Source organism: Amborella trichopoda, chromosome 13, assembly GCF_054954075.1.
Source record: "Amborella trichopoda isolate Santa Cruz 75 chromosome 13, AtrichopodaSantaCruz75HAP2 v2.0, whole genome shotgun sequence".
Taxonomy (NCBI): domain Eukaryota; kingdom Viridiplantae; phylum Streptophyta; class Magnoliopsida; order Amborellales; family Amborellaceae; genus Amborella; species Amborella trichopoda.
Genome location: NC_142348.1, coordinates 23,377,706 through 23,402,844, shown reverse-complemented (window position 1 = coordinate 23,402,844; position 25,139 = coordinate 23,377,706). Strand labels below are relative to the sequence as shown.

Here is a 25,139-nt window from a genome sequence, read left to right as displayed (position 1 = left end):
ACGAGAGCATAACGCTGTTAGGATTTTTAACCCTTTTTAGAAACACTTAGGGCATGCCACAGATGCATCCCTACTGATTATGGTTGGGTGTGCCTCCCTCTACAAACCCTAACTAGGTGGGTGCGAGCCACCCTTTGTTCTTTATGGGGGTGGCGTGCCACCTAGAGAGAGAGAGAGAAGATAGAACTACAAAGTTGAGAGAGAGAGAGAGAGGCTAGGAAATTGTGTCGTGAAAGAGAGGGGGTTCATCACCTTATGTAGGCCTTAAGGACCCCTTATGTATGCATTTCCAATTATGACTCACCATTACCAATAGGATTTTGGGAAATCTGTGAGGTGAGAGAGAAAAACATCCGAGTCATCCATCCCTTGAATCAACCATCATGATTTAGGGAGGAATATTAAACACCTTATCCCCGAATCTTTGACCCATATTCACTTCTAGTCAAACTAAGTAAGACTAATCTAGAGAACCTTCTAGAACTTCCTTTATCTTAAACAAAATTGTAGGAAGTCAAAAAGATAAAAATTTAGTCCAAACAAAATATTTACAACTCCTAGAAATAAGGACAACCTTTTTCAAAAAAGATTATCTTAACTAACTTAATAGAACACGTTTTTATAAGATAAGAAATAAAATAGAGAGAGAGGGCGTGCTACCTCATGAGTAAGGTGTGGCCCCCCCATAGGCTCCACGCCCAACCCATGTGGTGTGGCACACATGGGTTTGGATCCAAGGACCCCTCATTTGCCTGCCCCCCCTACACAATTTGAATTTCAGAAATACCCTTTTCAAGGAATTTACTGCTGAAATTGATTTTAAAAATTCTAAAAAATTTCTTAAATTCACATGAACATTTCTCGCACTGAAAATAAAATATTTAAAGTTGGTTGGTAATGATGGTTCAAGATAAGTGAATGCCAGGGCACTCCATAATTGGGTAATCGTGATTCTCAACTATCTTCTCAAACCGAATCAACGAGAATCATGACCCACAATCTCTTGCAGGGGCACATGATTGGCTCGTCAATGTGGTCAATAAATAGTGGAAACACAATTATGAAATGTGGATTATGGGTCTCCCCTCCCCCTCTTTAAGAGCAAGTCAAGCACATATCACTATAGTGCAAGGCAGTGTTTAAAAATTACCGAGTCGGTACGGAATCGGTCATCCCGTGTCGATTCTTTTGTAAAATCGGGAATCGCTCGGTTCTAGAGAAGAACCGATGATTCTGTACATTGAATCGTCGGATGACGTCATGACTTGCTTGGTTCTGTGCACGCGCATGACGTCATGAGTCACAAGGGGCATTTTTGTAATTTTTCGAGTTACAATGGGCACCCATTGTCAAACACACGTGTTCCATCACAAACCTACACTGCTACGTGCGTTTCGCGGGCGACTGGCTTTGGTAGCAGAAGACTATTTATCCTTACCAAATTTGTTTTGGGGGTTCGATGTGGGACAATTACCCCAAGGTAATAGCTCAGAAAGAAATATGATATAATTATTAAGTGACCTCTTTGTATCACAACTCAACGTTTGATGTGGTGGTTAGTGCACTGTTTTAGTGCAATGGACGTCGCGGGATCAATTCCTGCTTAGGTGCCATCGTTCCTTTACAAACAAATAAATTTTTCCTTTTTACAAAATAAATTTTTTTTTACAAAAAAATAAAAGTTTTTTGTAAAAAAAATATATTTCTTGTAAAAATACAAATATTAGGTTCTTGCCAAAAAAAAGGTAATGCAACAATTTTTTTTTTCTTGTCAAAATATAAACGCTTATTGTAAAAAAAATATAAGGTTCTTGTAAAAAAAAAAAAAAAAGTAATACAACAAAATTTCTTTTTCTTGTCAAACAATAAAAGTTTATTGTAAAAAAATATAAGGTTCTTGTAAAAAAAAAAAAAAGAGGTTATACAACAAGTATTTCTTGTAAAAAAAAATAGGTTCTTGTTTAAAAAAAAAAAAAAAGTAATACAACAATCATTTCTTGTAAAAAATAAATAAAAAGTTATTGTCATAAGAAAGAAAAGGTTTTTGTCAAAAAAAAAAAGATCAAAGGTAATACAACAAGTATTTTATTGTAAAAAAGTAAGAGGTCGGATTTGTTATTATTTGTATAATAAAATAATTATAAAATGTAAACCAACAAGTTCAATTTCAGCATATAATGTTCTCCACCAATTCGAGATTTTGGTGGCCATTTTTTATCGATTTGAACCATTCTTTATTGTAGTCCATGTATGATTATATCAGTAGTTTAAAAAATGGATCGGTGGCCCGGATCGGGCACCCAAAAACCCATCCGGATTGGTGAATCGACGATCCGGATTGGGAATCGACCGAATCAATTGGATTAAGTTTTAAAAAAATCATTAAAACTCATTATAAATGTGGTTTTTTAGGAATCCAATAAGAAATCGAGGTACTACATTATTAATTTTCATTTTTTCATCAATATGTGAATATTGAGATGTTTTTTCTCTGTATGAACTTATTTTGACTATTAAATTTACATCACACAAAAGAAAAATCATAGAATTATCATGGATGAAATATATAATCATAGATGGACTATAATAAAGAATAGTTTTAATCGATAAAAAATGGTCACCAAAATCTCGAATTGGTGGAGAACATTATATACTGAAATTGAACTTGGTTTACATTTTATAATTATTTTATTATACAAATAATAACAAATCCAACCTCTTATTTTTTTACAATAAATATTTGTTGTATTACCTTTGATCTTTTTTTTTTGACAAAAGCCTTTTATTTCTTTTGACAATAACTTTTTATTTATTTTTTTACAAGAAATGCCTGTAGTATTACTTTTTTTTTTTTAACTAGAACCTTTTTTTTTTTTTTACAAGGAATGCTTGTTGTATAACCTTTTTTTTTTTACAAGAACCTTTTTTTTTTTTACAATAAACTTTTATTTTTTGACAAGAAAAAGAAATTTTGTTGTATTACCTTTTTTTTTTTTTTTACAAGAACCTTATATTTTTTTTACAATAAGCTTTTATTTTTTGACAAGAAATTTTTTTTTTGTTGTATTACCTTTTTTTTTTTTTGACAAGAACCTTATATTTTTTTTAAACAAAAAATATATTTTTTTCTAAAAAACTTTTATTTTTTTTGTAAAAAAAAATTATTTTGTAAAAAAGAAAAATATAATTTGTTTGTGAAGGAATAATGGCACCTGGGCAGGAATTGATCCCGCGACGTCTAGTGCACTAAAGCCACGCTCTAACCACCACGTTAAATGTTAACTTGTGATACAAAGAGGTCACTCAATACTTATATCATATTTCTTTTTGTGCTATTATCTTGGCGCAATTGTCCCACATCGAACCCACAGAAGAAATTTGGTAAGAATAAATAGTCTTCTGCTACCAAAGCTAGTCGCCCGCGAAACACACGTAGCAGTGTGGGTTTGTGAAGGAGCACGTGTTTTTGACAATGGGTGCCATTGTAACTCGAAAATTTATAAAAATGCCCCTTCTGACTCATGACGTCATGCACTTGCACAGAACCCGGCGGAGTCATGACATCAATCGGGCGAGTCGTGACATCATCCAGCGATTCACTGTACAGAATCATCGATTCTTCTCTAGAATCGGGCGATTCCCGGTTTTACAAAAGAATCGACATGGGATGATCGATTCCCGGTTCGAATCGGTCGATTCTGTGCCGACTCGGCGATTTTTAAACCACTGAATTATATATTTCATCCATGATAATTCTATGATTTTTCTTTTGTGTGATGTAAATTTAATAGTCAAAATAAGTTCATACAGAGAAAACACATCTCAATATTCATATATTGATGAAAAAATGAAAATTAATAATGTAGTACCCCGATTTCTTATTGGATTCCTAAAAAAAAACATTTATAAAGAATTTTAATAATTTTTTAGATTTTTTTAAAGCTTAATCCGACCAATTTGGTCGATTCCCGATTCGGATTGCTGATTCACCAATCCGGATGGGTTTTTAAGGTGCTCGATCCGGGCCACCGATCCGTTTTTTAAACCACTGGTGCAAGGGGTGCTATCTCTAAGCAACATGTAGATGTATCCCTTTTTCAAGGTTTGTTTCTAGATAATGTGGTTGTCATATGTACATTTGCGGAAGTTTCTTGATCTACCCTCACAAACCTGCATCCGCTCACAAGCGACCATGAAGCTCTCTTGGCTACAAACCAACCCTAGGCATCTCTCAGATCTCCACAAGAGATTGACCCTCTATAAACCCCTTTCGGTAGTGCCATAGGCTCAGAGGTAAGGGTTTTGGACCTGACTAGGGCCATAAATTGCCCCTAGTTTAGTCAATTGAAAACCAAAATACAAAACATCATTGTTTGAAAATTCAGCCGTCTAGGCCATCAAGAGGCCAAAATGCTTGGGTGGGACATAGTCAGGTGCCTTGGGCGTACTTGCTCCTAGGCGCCTTCGCCTAGGTTGCCAAGACGCTACCTAGGCAGTCACCTCAAGGTGACTTGGAGCAATTTGGCAGGCCGTGGGAAAAGGCCTTCAGCCAAGAGCAAAAAACGTTATTTCCCTCCCTAGAAAGGGGGAAGGGTTTTGGGGGGCAAGCCCCCCAAACCCCTATGTGCCTATTGCTACTCCAAAAAGATAAAAGCACAAACCTCTTTAAAAAAAAAGAAAAAGTTAAGGCCTGTAAAAATGACTAAGGGCTTAAGGCCTTTCTCTCTCGGTCACAGGCCCATGTTCCCTCTCTCTCTACCTATACGAAGAAGAGGAAAAAGAAGATACCCTCCAATTGTTTGATGTGAGGCCTCTCTCTCACACACAGACACACACATGGACCCATATGTTATGGTTTGACATATGAGAAGAAGAAAAGGAAGAAGATGACCTCCAAGTGTTCGATGTGAGACCCCCCTCTCTCTCACAGACTCATATTCTATCTGCTCTCTACATATAGAAAAGAACATGTCCTCCAAGTGTTCAAGATGAGGCCTCTGTCTCATACACACATACACTCATATATATATATATATATATATATATAGAGAGAGAGAGAGAGAGAGAGAGAGAGAGAGAGAGAGAGAGAGAGAGAGAGAGAGAGAGACACACACACACACACACATACACACATATATAGATGCCGCCAACAATCCCCCCCCCCATCCCTTCTCCCACCAAGTTGTTCTGGGCGGCCATAGTTGTGTTTTTTAACCTTTTTTTTTTTTATAATCGTTGACATTTGTATTGCTGAAAGGGAAGGAGTACAAGTTGGAGGTTAGTCCGAGAGTGCCCTCTAGGCGGGACTCCTCGGTAAAAAAGAATAGATCAAAGGACACTATACAGAAAATGGGGTTATAAAGTTTGGGATCGAGATCCCTAATATATGCATTGTTCGGATAATACTTCTAACCATAGGGATCCTCTAGCTTTTCACAATAGCCCGACTCCAACAACTAAGGCGACGCCATGAGGTTTTTTTTTGGGAAAATAACCCCTTATCCCCAATTTTTAACTTGTATATCTCATGAGACCCAAGAATTGAAAATATTACTTGTAAGCAAAAGGTCTCTATCTTTTCTATCTTACAACCCCCTAAACCCATTTGACCATGTATTATTGACCTCAACAACTTATGAAATGACTCCCTTCCCTCAAAACCTAACCACGTATGTCCTCTCTCTCTCTAAACTTTCGCTCCCTCTCTCTCTCTCTAAACCTCGACACGAGTCCCTGCGTTTACGGTTTTGGACGAGATTTGAAGTGGCAGGGGCACCTTGAATCTGTGTCTGAGATTCTAGGGTTTTGCATAGGTTAACTGTTTCACGAGCACCAGGTTTGAGTTTCTAAGTTTCTAGGGTTAGGGGCAGGGCTTTCAGTCAAAGCTCGGTTGTTGATGCTTAAGTCTTTGTTTCTCTGGTTCTTACGGGAGGAGGTAGTGGCCCTCAATGGGGAACTGTTGCCGCTCTCCTGCTGCAGCTGCAAGAGAAGACGTGAAATCAAATTACTCTGTCCATGATCAAAGCAAGAAAGAAGGAAACAACAACAAAAAGTTAACTGTACTTAGTGATAGCATAAGGGGGGGATCGATGAGAAATATGTGGTCGATAGAGAGTTAGGAAGAGGAGAATTTGGGGTCAATTATCTGTGTTACAAAAACAATTATGGAAGTTGTTCAGGTAAAGCCCTGCTTTTTCCTCTCTCTTCATATTTTCAAGGCAATGAAATTGAAGGCCTCTTTTGCCCCTTTCTCTTTCTTTCTCTTCATAATTTTAAGGCAATGAAATTGAAGGAATTCAGAGGATCTACAAGGGAAAGTGGATCTCCTTGTACAGTGTGCGAGAAATGTCCAATTTCTCAATTAGTAGTGAGAGAGAGAATGAAATTTCGATCTTGTTCTTTTGTTCAATTTCTGCGGATTAAAAAAAAAAAATCAATCCTGCTGTTTTGTTCCTTCTCTGTGTCAGAGAGAGAAAACTTTCAATCCTGTTATTTGAATGCTTGTCCCTACTGCCCATGAATGCAGAGAGAGAGAGAGATGCGAGAGGGACGGAGTTTAGGGTCACTTATCTGTGTTACAAAAACAATTATGGAAGTTGTTCAGGTAAAGCCCTGCTTTTTTCTCTCTCTTCATATTTTCAAGGCAATGAAATTGAAGGCCTCTTTTGCTCCTTTCTCTTTCTTTCTCTTCATATTTTCAAGGCAATGAAATTGAAGGAATTCAGAGGATCTACAAGGGAAAGTGGATCTACTTGTACAGTGTGCGAGAAATGTCCAATTTCTCAATTAGTAGTGAGAGAGAGAATGAAATTTCGATCTTGTTCTTTTGTTCAATTTCTGCAGATCAAAAGCAAAAATTCAATCCTGCTGTTTTGTTCCTTCTGTGTGTCAGAGAGAGAAAACTTTCAATCCTGTTATTGAATGCTTGTCCCTACTGCCCATGAATGCAGAGAGAGAGAGAGAGGCGAGAGGGACAGAGTTTAGAGAGAAAGAGGGAGAGACTGATTTTAGAGAGAGAGGGGCGAGAGAAGAGAGAGAGAGGGGCGAGAGAGACGGAGTTTAGAGAGAGAGAGAGGGAGAAACTGAGTTTAGAGAGAGAGGAGGTAGGTAGTTAGGTTTTGAGGCAAGCGAGTCATTTCATAAGTTGTTGAGGTCAATTATACATGGTCAAATGAGTTTAAGGGATTGTAAGATAGAAACGATGGAGACTTTTTGCTTACAAGTAATATTTTCAATTCTTGGGTCTCATGGGATATAGAAGTTAAAAATAAGGGATAAGGGGATATTTTCCCTTTTTTTTTTTGGTGCCGTCAATGCCATATTGAGACCCTCTAATCAATTCCAGTGATGTAAAATTTTCTTTAGTAATACTATGAGGCAGGACCAGCAAAACTAAGGCTTACATATGTTTATATGTATGTGTGTGTGTACTGGAAAAATATCAGGTTCGTCCATGGGCTAACACTATAGAAAACATCCATAGGTTAACCCCATTTGTTTGCACACATCCTCTTTACCTAAGTGAATATTTCAAATTTAAAAAAGCTCTAGAACGCGATTTTCTTTGCAGAGTGAAATCGAATTAATGTCAGCTATCTATTTGGTTCATCATTAGATCTTGGGTTAGATCTGCTAAAAGAATTGTACTTTTTAATGTTGTTCATCTAGTGTTTTTAAGACTATCCCTAAAATTTAGGCTCAAACAAATTTTGGGACAGTTTACAATGAAGGCCAAAATTTTTTAGCATTTAACTTTGTTCCCATTTTGGTTTGAGAGTACAACTTTTAAGCTACCCAAAGCACAAAAATATTAGGTGTTTGGGAGGTTTAAAGTCTGCCTTTCAATCTTCGGCAATTGGAGAGTTGGACACCCCAAACCCCCAAGCACTTAGGTTTTTTTTTTTTTTGTGTCAGAATGATTATTCTAAAGTTGGACTCGAACCACTCAAATGCTTTGTTTTTTTGTATGTTTAAAGTGGTTCTAAAGTAGGACTTCGAACCACCCAAACACTTTGTTTTTTTGTGTTTTGGGCAGTTAAAGTGGGACTTTTGAACTGTCCCAAATATATTGAGTGTGTGTGTGTGTGTGGAAAAGGCTCCCAAAGCTACGGTTTCGGATGAAACATATTCCCTCTAAAGCTGAACCTGAAATAGAATACTGGGCCCTTTTCTGGAAGGTGAATGTTCATCAAGATATGAGTGAAAAGGAAGAAATCTAGTGTTTGAGGGCCAGTCTAAATGGCTTACAGTACACTTTTGGTTAAGAGGTTATTCAGATTGAACAAAGTAGGCTAAAAGTACTCCGTCAGTGTGGTTCATTTACCATGTCAATGCAATGGTATTCCTTTCTTAATTTTTTTTTTTTTTTGGGGACAATTCACCATTTCAGATACAAGTGAGATCAGTTATTCTGAAATACACTATTATTTGTGTATTTAATCTCTATGCTCGCCTGGTTCATCCATAGTAATTACTACTGGATTTTACATGTTCATTTAATATTTGTAAACTTCATTCTTAATGTCAATTGTAACAGGTTCATTCGTCTTCCGTGATTAGTTTGCTTCAGTCCGATTTAAAAATAGCCCTAAAGTCTGCATTTGGTGAAAGAAATCTGGACGGTCCATTGCCAATCAATGATTGGTGCAAAGGTCGCTTTCAGTCAATTGAAGGAGGGAGCATGTCTAGCGATGGTTGTACTGTTGAATCGATGATAAATGATGCAAAGGAATCTTCAAGCACTGTAACTCTTGGCATTGGAGAGCCAATTACTCCACCCCAATCTTCTGCGGGCATTAAAGGTGTGCATTAGTATGAAAGTATGAAAATAATCGGGTACTTGGTATTCAATGGATTACGCACTGGCAGAAGATAGATAATTCTGAATTTCCATATTTATGGATGGAATAAGTTTAGATTATCTTCATAAGCAATCTAATCATGCAAGTTCTATTTCAGATTCCGAACAACAAATGATGCCCCCTCGTAGTAAATCAACAGTTATGGCACTCTCAGTTCCTTCAATACTTGTTGGGTAAGAAGCCATTGATGAAAATATTGTTATTACACCATTGAAACTCTTATTTCCTTAATGAACATGTTATTACACCCTTGAACCTCTTATTTCCTTAATAGCCTTCGGTATCTTATGCATGTTCAGACTCATTTAATAATTGATGTCATAGATATCAGGACGATTGGCTCAAGACATCTGCAAATGCCATACAGTTATTTGAGAAGGCTCCCCTAGAACCATATGCTCTTCCCAAACCTGTGAGACCCAGAACCTCTTCATTATATACTATTTATTCTTCCAACCTCATCAGCATATACTATTTGGTATTCCATTCCACATTGTATTCAATGGTAATTGTTGGTCTTACTTGACCTACCTGTTACAGATGACTTATTACGTTGTATGTCCAGACATTGACCCGCTGACTACTGCTGCTGCTGACTTTTTCCAGCAACTGGGAACTGGTATGTATGAGTTGTCTTATTTCATATGTCTTTGGTTCCATTAGAATTTATATTTATCGAGATGTACTTTCCTGAACCTGAGATGTAATCATATAGAGCGTTTCAATGAGTCACTGCAGTTCTTGTAGTTTTATTTTATTCTAGGATATTTGTCTATTTTATTGATTGTTATTCGTGGTATATTTGCCATTCATCATTTTAAAAATCGAAAAATTCCCATATTAGTTTCTTTAAAAGTCACTTTCAAATGTAATTTTCTTCTCTTAACTTAAAAGTTTATTGTTAATAATATTCCAAGAGTTATGATAGTGCTTGTTTTTTTTTCTAATGGTTATATGAGTGAATACTTTTGTGACCATGGACTCAAGTTTTTGGGTTTCCCCCTTTCATGCTGTGTACAATATGTCTTGACCACCTCAAACACTCTGGGATATATGCTATCTGATGGAGGCAACCCTGTTTACAGGGTTTTTTAGTTTTTTAGGGATTCTAAGATTTTTATATTTTCTATTTACTTCATGAGTACTATTCATGGGTACTGTTCACAAAGGTAAAACTGTCAATACAAATTTTAAATTTAAGTTAGGATATATGGGTTAATGTATTATTGGTTTGGACACTTTTTGTACTTGGAACATCAAATAATATTATAAATAGGTGTGTGGTGGCTTATTAGAAGGCAATCATGTGCTTTTCCAAAATTGAGAAGAGTAAAGCTCAGGCTTTTGCAACCCTAGCCTCGGTGTGGAGAAGAAACATTAGGTTTGTTTGAATTGTGTTTGTGTTTGGCTTTGTTTCTTGCTGATTTTACAGTTTCCTTCAATTTTTCCTTGCATCAATTTGGTATCAGAGCTCAAGGTTATTTCAACAACAAATCCAGGAAAGTGCAGACAAGTCTAGGGTTTGTTGATTTTGGGCTAATGTTTTCCAAATCAGCTTAGAACTTTCCGATTTCACCGAGGTTTTCTTGATTCTATGCTTAAAATTTTGTAATTTGGGCGAATCTATGGCAGCAAGAAGGAGCTGTCGCTGGTTTTCATATATCCATTTTGTGATCCTAGAGATGAAGAAATTGGGGAGCTGAAAAGGCAAGTTCAGCAGCTGATGTTGCAGTTTGCGAGCATCATTCATGGGAAAGACGGTGGGTGATCTTTCCGCCCAAGAAGATGTCGAGTGCAACCCTGTTCACCTCCATGCTCCGCGTGAAGAGTCAAGCGAAGAGCAAAGCGACGAAAGACCTAGTTGTGATGGACATCACTCTAGGGTTTTTTATTTAAATGAGGATATTATTGATTTTGACGCAGGTTGTCTTGAAAATCAGCGAACTGTAGATTGGATTTGGCCACCACTCTTCAATATATACTCTAATGAACAACATGATCACTTAGTAGATCCAATGTACGACAATGATCAATATTTTGTTGTTAAATTGATCTTTGATGAAGAAAAAGATGAAGATATTAAGGATTTCAAAGAGGTGGAACATTTAGGAGATTTAGGGCATTGGAATCAGAGTAGTGCAATGAAGCATGGTCTATTCAGAATCTATAAATTGTGGCCCTAGATTCTGGGAGTAATGAAATAAATGCCGAGAAAGCCTCTAAAGACTAGAAAATTGAGTTTGGAATATCTTATATGATTTTCAATGGGAGTTTAAGAATAACTGAATTTGATAAATTTCCATCGATTCCTCAATATATATATGAGGATCTATTTCTTGTGGAATTCTTTTTACCACAAATAATATTTGAGCCGACAAAGAAGAAGGTTGAAGAAGGTGGTTTTGATATTGAATTTATCTTAGCACACTTCAAACTTGAGGACGAGTTTTCTCCAAGTAGGGGAGAATGATGGAGGGCAAAATTATTCTTATATTTAATTTTTATTCAATTTCAAAGGATATATATTGTAATTTTGGTTTTTGGGTTTGTTTCTAGAGTTTTTTAGTTTTTTAGGGATTATGAGGATTTTATATTTTTTATTTACTTCATACGTACTATTCACAGGTACTGTTCATGGATACTGTTTACAGGGGTCAAACTGTCATTACAAATGTTAAGTTTAAGTTAGGATGTATGGGTCAATGTATTATTTGTTTGGACATTTTTTGTACTTGGATCATTAAATAATATTATAAAGAGGTCGCGTGGTTTTCCGGAATGACTTTTGCAACACTAGCTTGAGTGTGGAGAAAAAACCTTAGGTTTGTCTGAAATGTGCTTGTGTTTGGCTTTATTTCTTATTGATTTTACCGTTCTCTCAAATTTCCTACATCACTATCATAAAAATAAATCTCCAAATTAAAGGGTGTAAGTAGCACTATAGGAAGTTTTATCCTAGTGTGAAAGATGTTTCAGTTTGGCTATGAATGGTTCTGATTTGTTGTTTTACAGAAACAATTCAGTTTTTCTGAAAATGTTTAGGAATATGAAAAATTAAGTAAGGGAAGTTAGTCAAGTTACTAAATAACAAAGAAAAAATTAATCAAGCATTGGATAATTTCTAGACCAAATATAAAAACTGTCATAGGTTTTATAATTGAAAATAATGCGATAACACTTGAAAATAATGTGATAAATGATTTAGATAAGGTTGTTTTTTTTCCTTTGAAATTTTGCTAATCTGTAAATATGCATGTCAATAAACCAAAGAACTTTCTTCACTGACTACAAAGCCCGCTACATATTGAGTCAATTGAGAAATTGTGGTAAACAACATACCTCAAAATAGACGTTGTGGAAGAAATGGGACAGCCAAGGGTTTAGATTAATGCGGTACTCTTTGTTCAATCTCTTTGGCTGAAACATGACCTCTTTGTTTTAGCAGCCTAAATGGTTGAAAAAGTTCTATTTATTATTTCTCATAGGTTGGGGCCTAGGCAAAGTGGTTTGCCTTTGACATGATAGAATGAGAGAGACTAATATTTCTGAGAATTGTTCTCATGATGCATCAAATTTATAAATCATGTCCACTATTGTGGGTCCTGTTGTACAGAAATTTATTTGTTTTCCGAATGTTAAATCTTGGGGAACCTCCACATTCCGTTCTGTTAGGTTGAAATCCCAATACACTAGACTTTAATTTTTTCGTTTCCTGAATTTGTTGGTATGCAGTGAATATTCCAATGTTTTTCCGTATCAATTCTTGGTTGAAGTGCTATTTGGTTTTTCATATGCTTCAACATTTACTTTTTAAAAGTATTTGAAATCCATCATCTCCTCTGTCATTTATATATAGTTTTGAATGCGACATTTGTGCATCAATGCTGAAATGTTTTTTTGTCTTGCCAGTATATGAGACTTGCAAATTGGGGACGCATGCACCCCAAATTGTTGGAAATCAGATCGGACTATCCTCAGAGAAGTGGTCATCTTCTGGTTTTGTTCTTTTAGATGTCCCCCAATCAACTGAAAAGCCTGGAAGCACATTTTCCTCCATGGGCTCAATTAGTGACTTTGTTCTTGCCTTAAGTGAAGGCTGGAACGCAAGCAGCTATTGCAAATCTCTTTCGAAGGTGCTCAGGACCCTTCGACTCTCGTCAAATTTGTCTGCGAATCAAAAAGAAGTTTTAGGTGGTACATGTATGGTAAGTGTACTATATCTAATTAATCATACAGTTTGAGGTGCCACGCTTAGTATTTAAGTGGATAGCAGTGCTTCTGCTAGTATGATCCAAAGTGATGCCTTTTTTAACAGCACATAAGTATTTAATAAATTCCATTCCTCTACATGGTTGTATGTTAGAATGTGGCAGTTTCCTTTAAGCATGTTAATAACTGCGTTGGTTCTTTTATGCAATATGATGAATCCCATTGCATTTTGATATACAGAAATAAGTAAAAAGGGTTTCCTGTTGGACTTCCCCCAATACATAAAAGCTTTTCTGGTGGAGATGTAGGGTGAAATAACCTACCCACGTAATATAAAGAGATTAGCTATTTAATTCATTGTGATTCTTGTCATGAAAGACCAGATTAGATGCAGTCACGATACTGCCCTTGTTGTGTGCTTAAAGTACGTGATGTTGGAAACAGTGAACCCTGAATTAGAATGGAGGCAACAGTCGGATAGCCTCACTAGATGTAGAGAATAAGCTTTGATATGCTGCCTAAATATGTCATTTTGCAATTGTCTTTCTTGATGAAGACCTGTCAAGAGGATGTAGAAAACTATAATTTAAGAGGTTCACTAAATAATTCATAAAGAAGTCTTTCAAATTTGTTGAGCTTTTGCAAGTCTCATGTAAGATTGGCATGCTCACTCTTTTATTATATGCTTACATTCAATTCTAACCTGTACATGCAATGCTTTTATCTGTTACATGAGCAAGAGTAGTGAGATCTTACACATATCATTGTGTAGTTAGATACCCAGGAGGTGGATTTGTAACATCAAGCGATGGAAGTATTATATAGTTTCCTTCACCATATTTGTGGTTTGTTGAGTTACTTTGGGTAATAGAGTACCAAGAGCACCCTGTTGGCCTTCTAAGGCCACCTTCTCCCCCAACCCCAAAATTTATGTAGTGGAATCCATGAACATTGGATTGCCAAGAAAGAAATGATTTATCTGGCATGACATTTTTGTGGTCAAATCCGTGAACTTCCTACTGTTGGCACCTCAGCAGGAATCATATTGATATGCAATGGGAGAAAATTCATAAAGAAAGCTGATGCAGTCTCTGGACTCTACTCTATCTCTGTACCGTTGCAATCAATTGAAGGTTCAAATGGGTGCAAACTGTTTTATATGGCCCAAACAACCCAAGGATCGAGTTTTTGGAAAGAGCTTGATGAGATCTGATTCAGTTGGAATTTGCCTGGTGTGTCAGGGGATATTTCAATGTCATCCAACCCTCTTTTGAGAAGAAAGTAGGAAGCAAAATAATCACAATGTGGCTAGATCGTAGGTCATGGGGGGAAAACATTTTACATAGACCAACAATAGGACCGGCCTGGTGCTTACGAGGATGGACTGATTCCTAATCACATGGGATTGGGAAGGCAAATTTCCTGGAGTGAATCAAAATTGCCTCACTAGGCTGGCTTCAGATCATTGCACCATTATGCTTGATACAGATGTAGGGAGAAGAGGACCAATTCCATTGAGATTTGAATTTATGTGAATGGAGCTCCAAGTTTTCAGGAGATGGTCAAGGAGCGGTGAAGAGTTTTGGATCAACAAGATATAGGCTTGCTCATTTGGAGAAATTTGGGAGCGTGACAGAACAGAAAATTCAAATTTTGTCGTAGATCCAGGAACTTACTTGTAGAGAGGAGTCCTACCCCTTATTGTTGACGGAAAGGGTCTCTAGAGCTTCCCTCAAGATGAAGTTTTCAAGGAATAGTTCTAATTGAAGAAATAAAGAGGTGACAAGAGGTTTAGAATCAAATGGCTCAGAGATGGTGATAAGAACATGGATTTTTTTTCATAGAATAGCAAATGTGAGAAAAGGAACTAGTAATTTAATTAAATTACTAGCATTGTGGTCAAAGCCAAGGGAATGGAGAGAACTCGAAGTTAGCAGTGCCATTGTGCAGTTCCTTGAAAACTTATATCAAAAGGATGGGTGCTGGAAACCAGGTACCAAAGGGTCAAAATGTTGGAAATGCTTGGGAACCCGAATCATCTTAGGAACTGGAATCACTGAATCGCGACCAGCTAGAAGATTCCTGTCTTAGGAATCGTTGTCCGTACAATACGAATAACTAGGAACAAGATTCCTAGCTTTTGAGAATCGTGTTTCGATCGAAATAGATCCAAGTTTTATCCACATATGGAATCGAGATTCCATCCTCCTTGGAATCGAGATTCCATTCCCCTGAAACTGACACTCTAGGAGTCAAGATTTATTAATATGTGAAATCGAGTTTCCGACATCTATGGAATCGAGTTTCTGATATATGTGGAACATAGATATATATTGCTGTTTCGAATTGTGATTCTAACATATTTGAAATCAAGTTTTTGAAGTATATGTATCAGAGATACATTCCAGTTTGAGATGGGGATTTGCAATAATATGGACTATGGAATGCGTTTGACGACCCCAACCAGGAATTAAGATTTCATTTTTATGGAGAAGGAAGCCACAAGCACATATTGATCCTTGTCAACTTTAGAACCTATATTGGATGTATCTTATTAGAAGGTTTCTCAAATTTTAAAGTAATTGTGTTGACTATTGAACTTACGGTCATTATATACAAAAGACAAGTATTTCTAAATTGTGATTTTGACTTCATTATTATAAAGGCAAAATAGGATTATGTATACCCCATGGTTTTACTTTTAATTGTATGTGTTGTATTTACGAGTTATATTTTAAATTTAAAGTAAAGGCCGTTCAGGGTGGCACAAGTAAAATAATGAAACCACGTAACCACTAGACGCATTCAAAGGAAGATTTGTACTCCAATTGACGTGGAATCAAGATTTAATCCTTGCTGGAATCCAGATTCGATATATCTGGGAACGTCTACCAACAATGAATGGGTTCAAGTTTCTAAAGATGTGTAGGATTGAGATTCCGAAATTAAGGAATCGAGTTTCCTTGGTTTTGATAAATGGTTTCTAAAGATGTGTTGAATCAAGATTCTGAAATTAAGGGATCGAGTTTCCTTGGTTCCAAAAAATGGTTTCTAAAGATGTGTTGAATCAAGATTCTGAAAAACGGTTTCTGTGGAGATTCCCTTAAACGGAAATGCGGAATCGGATTTCGGAACTGGAAATGTGAGGTCGGTGGAGAGATTCCGGTAACTATGGTTTTGACAAAATATCACCCTATATGTATATAGAATGAGCCCAATCCGGAAATGATCCATAGAAGAAAATGCCCATTGAACCAATAGCCATTTGAAGAGGAGATACTCGAGGCTGTCCCCTACCTTAGGTAGAATATAGCCTTTGTTCAAGACAATTGGGAAGTAATGAGGCTTAATATATGTGACTTTCTCTAAAGGTAAAAACTATATGTGATATGGTCACAGCCCTCGTCCAGAGAAGGATAAATGAAGTTATCAATGTAAATTTCACAAATCCAAACCCCTAACTTGAGGGGACTGAAGACATTAGAGATTTTTGCAGAGTTACCTCTCTGGATTGAGCTTACAAAATTCTGAGCAACATCATTGTGTCTTGGTCAGGATCAAACTTGGGTGATATTAGCTCGTCAGCTCAGAGGGCGTCAGATTTTGGATGGTGTCCTTATAGCCAATGAATGCTTCGATCCCAGGTTTAAATAAACAAGCCAGGGTCAATAATCAAGTTGAACATGGAGAAAACTTGTAATTATTTGGATTGGAAGGTTCTATTGTTGCTTATGGAGCTGATGGGTTTGGTCCACGATGGAATAATGGTACTAAGGAGTATTTATTCTCAACAATGTTCTCCATTTTCATCAATGGATCTACTAAAGGTTTGTTTCAAAAGTTCTAGGGGTTGAAGAGAGGTGTGACGTTATGTCTCCTTTTCTGTTCACAATTGTCGCTGAAGTTTTAAGCTGACTTTGTTGAGGGCTGCCTTTAATAACTTTTGAGAGTTTTTGTGTGTCCTGATGGCTCAATACCGTTCTATAGCACACAGACAAATATGATTATTTTTCATGATGCAACAGCCAAGCAAGTGGAGAACTTATGGCTTCTGATCTGCATATTTGAGAATTGTAGTAAGGCAGAGGGTTGACATGAACGACAATTCTTTTCTTGGAACTGGCACACCTGAATCAAGCTTGATACAATTTTTGGGTCTGCAGGGATTTAGGGTGGATTCTATCCTAATCAAATACCTTAATCTGCCTTTGAACAAGGTGAAGCGACAGAGGAACTTGGGACTAAACAGAAGGCATGGAGAGATCATTGGCACTGTGCAAGGGTCAGTTCCTCTGTATGGCTAGTGAAGTTGCAGTGTTCCAGTTCCTCTGTATGGCTAGTGAGTTTACACTAGTAAAGGCAACACTTAGCGCCATCCCTACATATCTCCCCTCCGAGCACCGTGATGCAACGAGAATCGAGGAAGGACCACAATCTTTAATCGAGCATCATAGCTCTAGTGCTCAAAATTTCTGTCATAATTTCAATGAATTTTCTATCCTCTTTCACAATGAGCACATAATAGTCTATTTATAAGCATATTAGCCCCTAAAATTAACTTGAAATCCAAGTAAACTATTTAAGACTCTAAAATACCCCAACAATAAATACCCCCCCCCCCCCTCCCCCCCCAAAAAAAAAAAAAAAAGTGCTAATTAGGGCTAAAATTTGTCACTATTTTTAGGCATGTATGTTACAATAAGATTTGAGGGTAAAAATTGAAAATTTATGTAAAAAACCCTTGAAATAGCCTCTATAGATAACTGAGAGATCTTCAAATTGCAACTAGAAGCACCAAAAAAGGACACACGAGTGAGAAGTGATCCTCGGATAATGACTGCGTCATTCTCCCCTTCTCGAAAGAACTTGTCCTCGAGTTCATTATGAGATCCCTCGTTTTTTTTATCGATGTTCTATGTACTTTGTACTTTTGACTTCACTTTTGGTAGTTGGTGTGCTCTCCCCATCAACTTTAGTTTACCCTCATTGGATCTCCATATGATAATGTATTTTTGATGTTTATGGGATTGAACAAAATCGTTCCCAAATAATAGTTGAAATTCATTAAAAAATCCTTCTAGAATAGGGTCTTCGCGTTCACTACGAAACTTTGAAATTTAAAATCTTTTAGAGTCCTTGCAATAAAAAATAGTTTTCCATCACATTCCTATTTGATCACATTTTCTTCTTTTGGATCCCCATTATATATAGGCTAACCAATTATGTAAATAAGTGGTAATTCAATCTTGCTATCCGGAAAAAACACAGCTGCAAATGGATTCTTTTCAGAAGCTTCTGGATAATATTCATAACTTGTAGGGTAGTTAACGCGAATCTCATGCAGCTCCTACTTTCTCAACATGTTTTCAAGGTTGCCAATCGATGGATTACTATATCCATCAATTGATCCAACCTTTGAGTCAACCCTGCCATCCATTGCACACCTCGGGTCCCAAGGAACTTCTGCAGCTATTGGGGCTATAATCAGGCGCGATCAAGTCAGCTCGGATACCACTTTGCTATAGCGAAAATCAAAGAAAGTTGTGAAAATCTCAAAACGAGGGAAAGTGCAACAACTATTAATCATGCATCATGGCGTTCCATTACAATTTCAATAAAATTTCCGATCCCCCCTTGGCAGTGAACAAATTATAGTCTTTTATAAACATACTGTAAGACTCTAAAATACCCCTAATAATTCCTTAAATACCAAATGCAAAACTCTAATTATTCGTACAATTCGTCACTATTTTTAGGCCTGTAGTTTAAACTAAGATTTGAGGGCAAAAAACAGAAAACTTATGAAAAACCCTAGAAATAGCCTTCGTAGATAACTGAGATCGTCAAATTGCAACTTGAAGCATAACAATGAGAACACACAAGTGAAAAGTTTTCATCCTTGGATAATGACTGCATCACGCCATGTTCCAGTTATGATTCGAAAAACTTCCGAGGACAATTTTTACGGCGAGGTGGTAATGATACTAGGAAGTTCCACCTTGTAGGTTGTTCCAATTGGAGCAGCTTGATGTAATCAGTTTACCCCTTCATATTTTACTTTAAAAAAAATGAAGATAGGTAGCAAGGTGTGACCTCCCAAGTCGTTGGTTATATACTTCCTCCTAAGTGAACTATTTTATGCTTCTTGTGCTGCTCCAATATCATATCAAAACATGCCATTTAATTTACCTTTGAATATCCAGGTGATCTATGTTGTTTGTCCCTTCCTCGACCCTGATGCTGTTCTTCAGACTGTAGTTGAGTCTTCCAGAGCTCTGGGGTCAACCATTTTTGCATATGACAAAGAGAAGAGATCACTGTTGCACAGTCAACTTGCGAAGGCTCTGAGCTGGTCTTCCAATGTAGACGAAACATCAATTTCCAATGTTCTAACCCTTTCAGGATTCAGTATTCCTAAGTTGGTCTTGCAGATTGTGACAGCAGAAACAATCCTCAGGATAACTAGGCCACCACTTACTGAGTTGGTTGTCTTGAAGGAGATAGCCTTCACTGTATACAACAAGGCTCGAAGAGTTCCCCGCTGTATTAACCCAACTGAAGCAGCACCATTGTCAATACTTTTGGGTGGCAGGCTTCGATCAACATTGACCCATGTGGGTTCACCTGTTCCTGGCCTTTGGAAGGATACAGTGACGTCTCGAAATACAGGAACCGCTCTTCAAAGAGATGGCCCACTCAGTTGGGATAGCTCGTGGCAAGCAATGAGGCCTGGAGAATCTCTTTGTGATTTTAGTGCTTCAGGAGACGTTCTTTCTCAGGACGAATTGCGATACTTATTTGAACCACTATTCATATTGGCAGATCCTGGCTCCTTGGAGCAGGGGGTGTCACTTACTGCTTCAGAACCATCTAGATATGATGAGACCAGTGGAGTATGTAACAACCTGGGTGGCTCTGCAGATACTATGGCTGGAACCCCCATCATTGACGTATCAGAAAGCGATGGTGTGGTTGGATCTTGCAGTCAAAAGGTGGTGAGCCTTCATTGCTGCTATGGGTGGACTGAGGATTGGCGTTGGCTAGTCTGCATATGGACAGATTCAAGGGGAGAGTTGTTAGACAGCCATATTTTTCCATTTGGGGGTATTAGTGGTCGTCAAGACACAAAAGGTCTCCAGTGTCTCTTTGTACAAGTTCTTCAGCAGGGTTGTCAGATGTTGTCATCCTTTGCTACCGATGCAGCTATTGTCAAGCCTAGGGATATTGTAATCTCGCGCATTGGCAGCTTCTTTGAGCTGGAGTGCCAAGGTATTATATTCATGGTTTGTCCACTCACTTGTTGATGCTTAAAATTTCTTTGATAGTATTATGCTTGAAGCTTTTCCACAATGTTGAGATTCCCCTATAACTAACAAGTGACTTTCGTATTGCTGTTTCAGAATGGCAGAAGGCTATTTATGCGGTTGGGGGAAATGAAGTTAAGAAATGGCCCTTGCAACTGAGGCGATCTGTTCCAGAGTCAGCATCTGGTAATGGAAACTCCCTACAGCAGCAGGAGATAAGCTTGATGCAGGATAGAGCCATGCCTTCTCAACCAAACCCTTCTCTTTATGGCTCTCATTCAAAATCATCCAGCTTTTTGAAGGGTGGACTAACACAAACAAATACAAGAAAGCAGATGTTGCCAGGACAGCTTGTGGGAGATGCCCCAAGAGGAGTTTTCCAGTGGGTGCAGAGTATCAGCTTCGTAGCAGTCTCCGTCGACCATACCCTGCAGTTGATATGCCCTGTAGAGATGGGTGCCTCTCCTACTGGTAATTTTCATATTCAGTTTGTGCAAGGCAAACTGTCTTTATGATTTAAATCAATTGGGTTTTTGTTACTTATTGTGCAAATATTATTGCTCTTGTTGATAGCATTTAATCTGATTCTGAAATTTTTCTTTTCTTCAACAGAAATTTGAATTTTTGGATTTTGTGCAGGGGTAGGAAGTCAAGGTGTTGGAGGACCGCCAAGCTACTGGGAAGGGTTCAGTTCAGTCAAATCTCTTGGTTCAACTGCAGCATCTTACATGGTCATACCAAATCCGAGTATGCGTTTTCTCCCTCCCATGCCTTTGCAGCTCCCGGTGGGGCTCACAGCCGAGTCCCCGCCTCTTGCTCATCTCTTACACAGCAAAGGTTTGGCCATTCCTCTCACAACTGGGTTTGTGCTATCAAGGGCAGTGCCCACAATCAGGAAGGATTTCATGAGAAATGTCAAGGATGAATGGCCTTCGATCCTTTCTGTCAGTTTAGTTGATTACTATGGTGGTGGTGCCTCCAGCAATATTAATGCCCAGGAAGTGTCATCATCAGGTAAGGGTGGTGGAGTTAAGCAGTGCAGAATTCCAAGTTCAGAGAACAGTGGGTTAGATGCTCATCAGATTTTAGAGGGTGTGGCAGCAGAATTACATGCTCTCTCATGGATGACGGTTAGCCCATCATATCTAGAGAGACGCACTGCTCTGCCATTCCATTGCGACATATTGCTGAGGCTGAGGAGGCTTCTTCACTATGCGGAGGGGCAGCTTTGTGAACAGGAGAAGTTTCAATGAGTGAGGAAACTACAATTCCACATTAGTCTCTCTTTATGCCTAGAGAAAATACGTGGGGGCATCGGCAGCTTTTTGATAGGTCGCTGTATATTTCGAGCCCCTCCAATTATCCAGCAAGGTATCCTTAACGGTTTCTGTACAAGTAAATTTCTGAATGAGTAAAGTTTCTGTATGTTGTACGAATATTCTACCCAGGCCATCTAATTCGGACTCACTTCCCCCATTTGGGGGTTTGTAGATGAATTGGAAATCTGGATTTTGGAATGTAACAGTAGAAATTTCTGATAGATATCAAAATGATGATCAATATCTGATATCCAAATGATAAAAGATCAAACTGCAGATACAGGTTAGGATAGGGAGGGAACACGAAAGGACAATAACGTCGTCGTTTAAATGTGCTCGTGCGGTGGGGCATAAGTAAGAGGTCCATAGCAACTCGTGAAAGTTTAGTTAAAACTAGAAAAAGAACTCTAAAGATAAACTCATTCTTTACAATGAAACTATTTACTTTTTGGTTCAAGAAGGTCACAATTATTTAACCATATAATGTGAAATCAGATATTTTGGATGTGTTACAAAGTTCGAAAAATATTTTTTTGAACTTTGAATTTGGTCAATGAAATAAATGCAGCCATCCAATTTTACATCGGTCAACATTAATTTTGACCATCGTGTATCAAAGGTAAATGGTTTCATTATATATTTTCTTTATTATTTATAATTGATTTAAGTTTTTTTTTGGAAAAAATTTATAAAAGGTGGAAACTTATGCTATAGAAGTAAAGTGATTGTCATTCGGATCATCTTGATTTTAAGATCTAGCAGAAAAGAGTATTTCAAGCTAGAAGACTGTAATTGAGATCATCTTGATTTTTAAGACTTGTGAATATAAGTAAAAAAGAAAAAAGAATTTTAAGTTCTAAAAATAATACATCTTAAAATAAACTATAAAAACCATAGCTATCAGGATCGCCAGGCCAGAGGGGATCACCTCCAGAATCTCGCTTCTCTCGATCCTAGAGCAGCGTTTGGAACTTAAGTTAATTTTTCCAATATCTCGCTCTATGTTATACGGGATCGAGATCTCGCTCTATGTTATACGGGATCGAGTTCCTCACATTTTGATATCGCCCTCCTGAATATCATAGGTTCTCGTTTCCCATCATACGATTCGCGCTCCATAATGCATTAAGATCTTGATTCCAAAATAACAAAACACAAGAATCGCCATTTATGAAATCCAGATCCCATTGGGTTCACGTTTTTAATACCAAAGGAGCCATCTTATCTCGCCGCCTAAGTTGAGGCCCTCAGCGATTGAAATCGAGATTCCAATTTTCGGGAACACGTTTCCCAACTACAATTTTAGCTACACCATTTATAATGCAGTTTTATATATCCTTGGATCACGCATTCTACTGCCCATTTTTTGATCATGGAATGGCTGCATCCATCAAGGTATTGATTATTTCGTACGTTTCAAAAAAAGGTTTTTGAGTAATTGTGATTTTTGAGTAAGGAGACGAGGAAGTGAGGAACGATTAAGCGCTAAGGTTTTTCAGGCTCTAGAAGAACCCGTGTTTGAAGAGCCCAATCGGGCTGACTACTCAGGCCATGCCGAGTACTCACCCGAGTCCGAATAACTCAGTCCACTGAAAACAATTAAAAAAAATAGTGGAAAAATAGTTTTTAAAAAATTAGTATGTGACTTGGGGTATTTTTGATTTTTTTTTTTAAATAGGATAATGTATAAATAAGTACTCATGGCCAAACCAAAAAATAAGTACTCATTCCACGTAAGAATGTGTGGATAGCATGTTGGATAGTATATATGTGTCCTTTTACGGTGAGGAGACTTGAAAACTATATATTAATTGTCATTTTTATGTTATATCACACGGTACATTTGTTAATGGTAACCCAACCAATATGATATCCAACATTTTAAGTTCAAATTGGAAAGGTTAAGGAAGGATGTTATACTTTTTGTACGTTAAAAAACACCAAGATATCTAACATTCTAAGTTAAAGTTGCAAAGGTTAAGAATCTTATACTTATGTACACTAAACAAAACCAAAATGAATAGTGCTCGTGAGAATTGAACCACATGCTCATTGAAAAAGCGGAATGAGAAAAACAATATGCCACTTGGAGGCTTGCACTAAATGCCTGTTATTATATTTATCATCTATTTATCTTGTTTTTGTCTTTTTTTATTTTTTATTTTTTATTTTAAGTGAACACAACTCAGGTGAGTTACTCAAACTCGGCCAAAATCCGAGTACCTTGGTTGAGACGTATCTTATAACATTGTTAAAAACTATGGCAACTTTCAAAAAGTAATGGTCTTTGGGGAGAATTGAACCCAACCCTGGGGCAACATGTTCGTGAAGTCTGATTGCAGAGCCATTCAAACATAGACTAAAATTTGTAGAATTAATTCAATTAAACTTTGCAAATATATTGTATGATCTTCTCCAAAACTCGCTTTGCTGATAGGGTGAGGCCGAGTTACTCGGCCGATTTCGAGTGGCCTAGGCGGAGTCTTAGCTCTTAGTTTTCCTGTTCATAAAAAATAAAAATAAATAATAAATAAAAAATAAAAAATAAATAAAAATAAAATAAAATAAAAATAATCCAAGTCCACCTTGATTATCATTAGACATAGGCCCATGAATCTTTGAAACTTTAATTCATATTGATTTAATTTCCTTAGCAGCCGATGATTTAGAGGAAGATGATCTCCATAGCTTCTTATCACTAGATATACCACCCCTCCTTAAGGCATTATTATTCTAGGCCTTTTTTAATTTCTGTTGCCAGGAAATCATTTCCCAATAAGTTTGACGTCTCTGAATGTGGTTTATGGGTGAATGAGTAATCCTCTGTTGGACATAAATGCATTTGTAACTACTTGCTTTTGATGGTTAATCTAAGATATGAAAAAGAAATGGGCTGAAATCCCAATGGATGTTCGTGTTTATTTTTGAAGATTAGATGTATGCGTTTTTGCATTGTGCTCGAATCGAACATATAGATGTTATCAAACATATTCCAAAATTTTGCGGAACAAAAATATATTAAAGAGCACAAAAACAACAGATGGAAGAGAATGGTACAAAAATTTGCAGTAGCAACATAAAAGTTAAATGTCAAGGTTATTGAAAACATCTTAGTTAAGAGATAGGAGAAGAATCCATTGTCCCTCATAACACTACAAATGCTACTAAAAAAAAGGAGGGATCCCACATATCATAACCTCATAGGACACTGGAGACACTAGCACCCATTACTCCAAAACACCCCAAACCTCAGACATTCAAACTTCAAATACACCAATGATCTCTAAGAAATAAGGAAGCCTAACCGCATGGCAAGGTATAATATTAATCACTATCAATCACTGATGATTATGATACCTCCACCCGTTCGAGGCTTTTGGGGAGCCCGTGTAGAAGCCCAGCATTGAAGACAATCTTTTGCATCTTGAGCCATTTTTCTCTTTAAC

General features: G+C 37.3%; 1 protein-coding gene across 10 annotated transcripts in view; it reads left to right on the top strand.

The window, feature by feature from the left end:
- The window catches only part of GCT (RNA polymerase II transcription mediator), a 66,188-nt gene extending 44,254 nt beyond the window's left edge, over window positions 1-21,934 (top strand). For 6 of the 10 annotated variants that reach the window (XM_020676182.2, XM_020676180.2, XM_088856006.1 and 3 more), the window contains 8 exons: window positions 8,537-8,801; window positions 8,959-9,034; window positions 9,186-9,273; window positions 9,402-9,480; window positions 12,771-13,066; window positions 19,274-20,339; window positions 20,471-20,845; window positions 21,014-21,934. In XM_020676182.2, coding sequence (XP_020531841.1) covers window positions 8,537-8,801; window positions 8,959-9,034; window positions 9,186-9,273; window positions 9,402-9,480; window positions 12,771-13,066; window positions 19,274-20,339; window positions 20,471-20,845; window positions 21,014-21,627 — 2,859 coding nt within the window. In that variant the 3' untranslated portion in view covers window positions 21,628-21,934. The remainder of the gene's footprint in view (window positions 1-8,536; window positions 8,802-8,958; window positions 9,035-9,185; window positions 9,274-9,401; window positions 9,481-12,770; window positions 13,067-19,273; window positions 20,340-20,470; window positions 20,846-21,013) is intronic. The other 4 variants (XR_016047718.1, XR_016047719.1, XR_016047720.1 and 1 more) reach the window with 3 other exon arrangements.
- The last annotated feature ends 3,205 nt before the right edge of the window (window positions 21,935-25,139 follow it).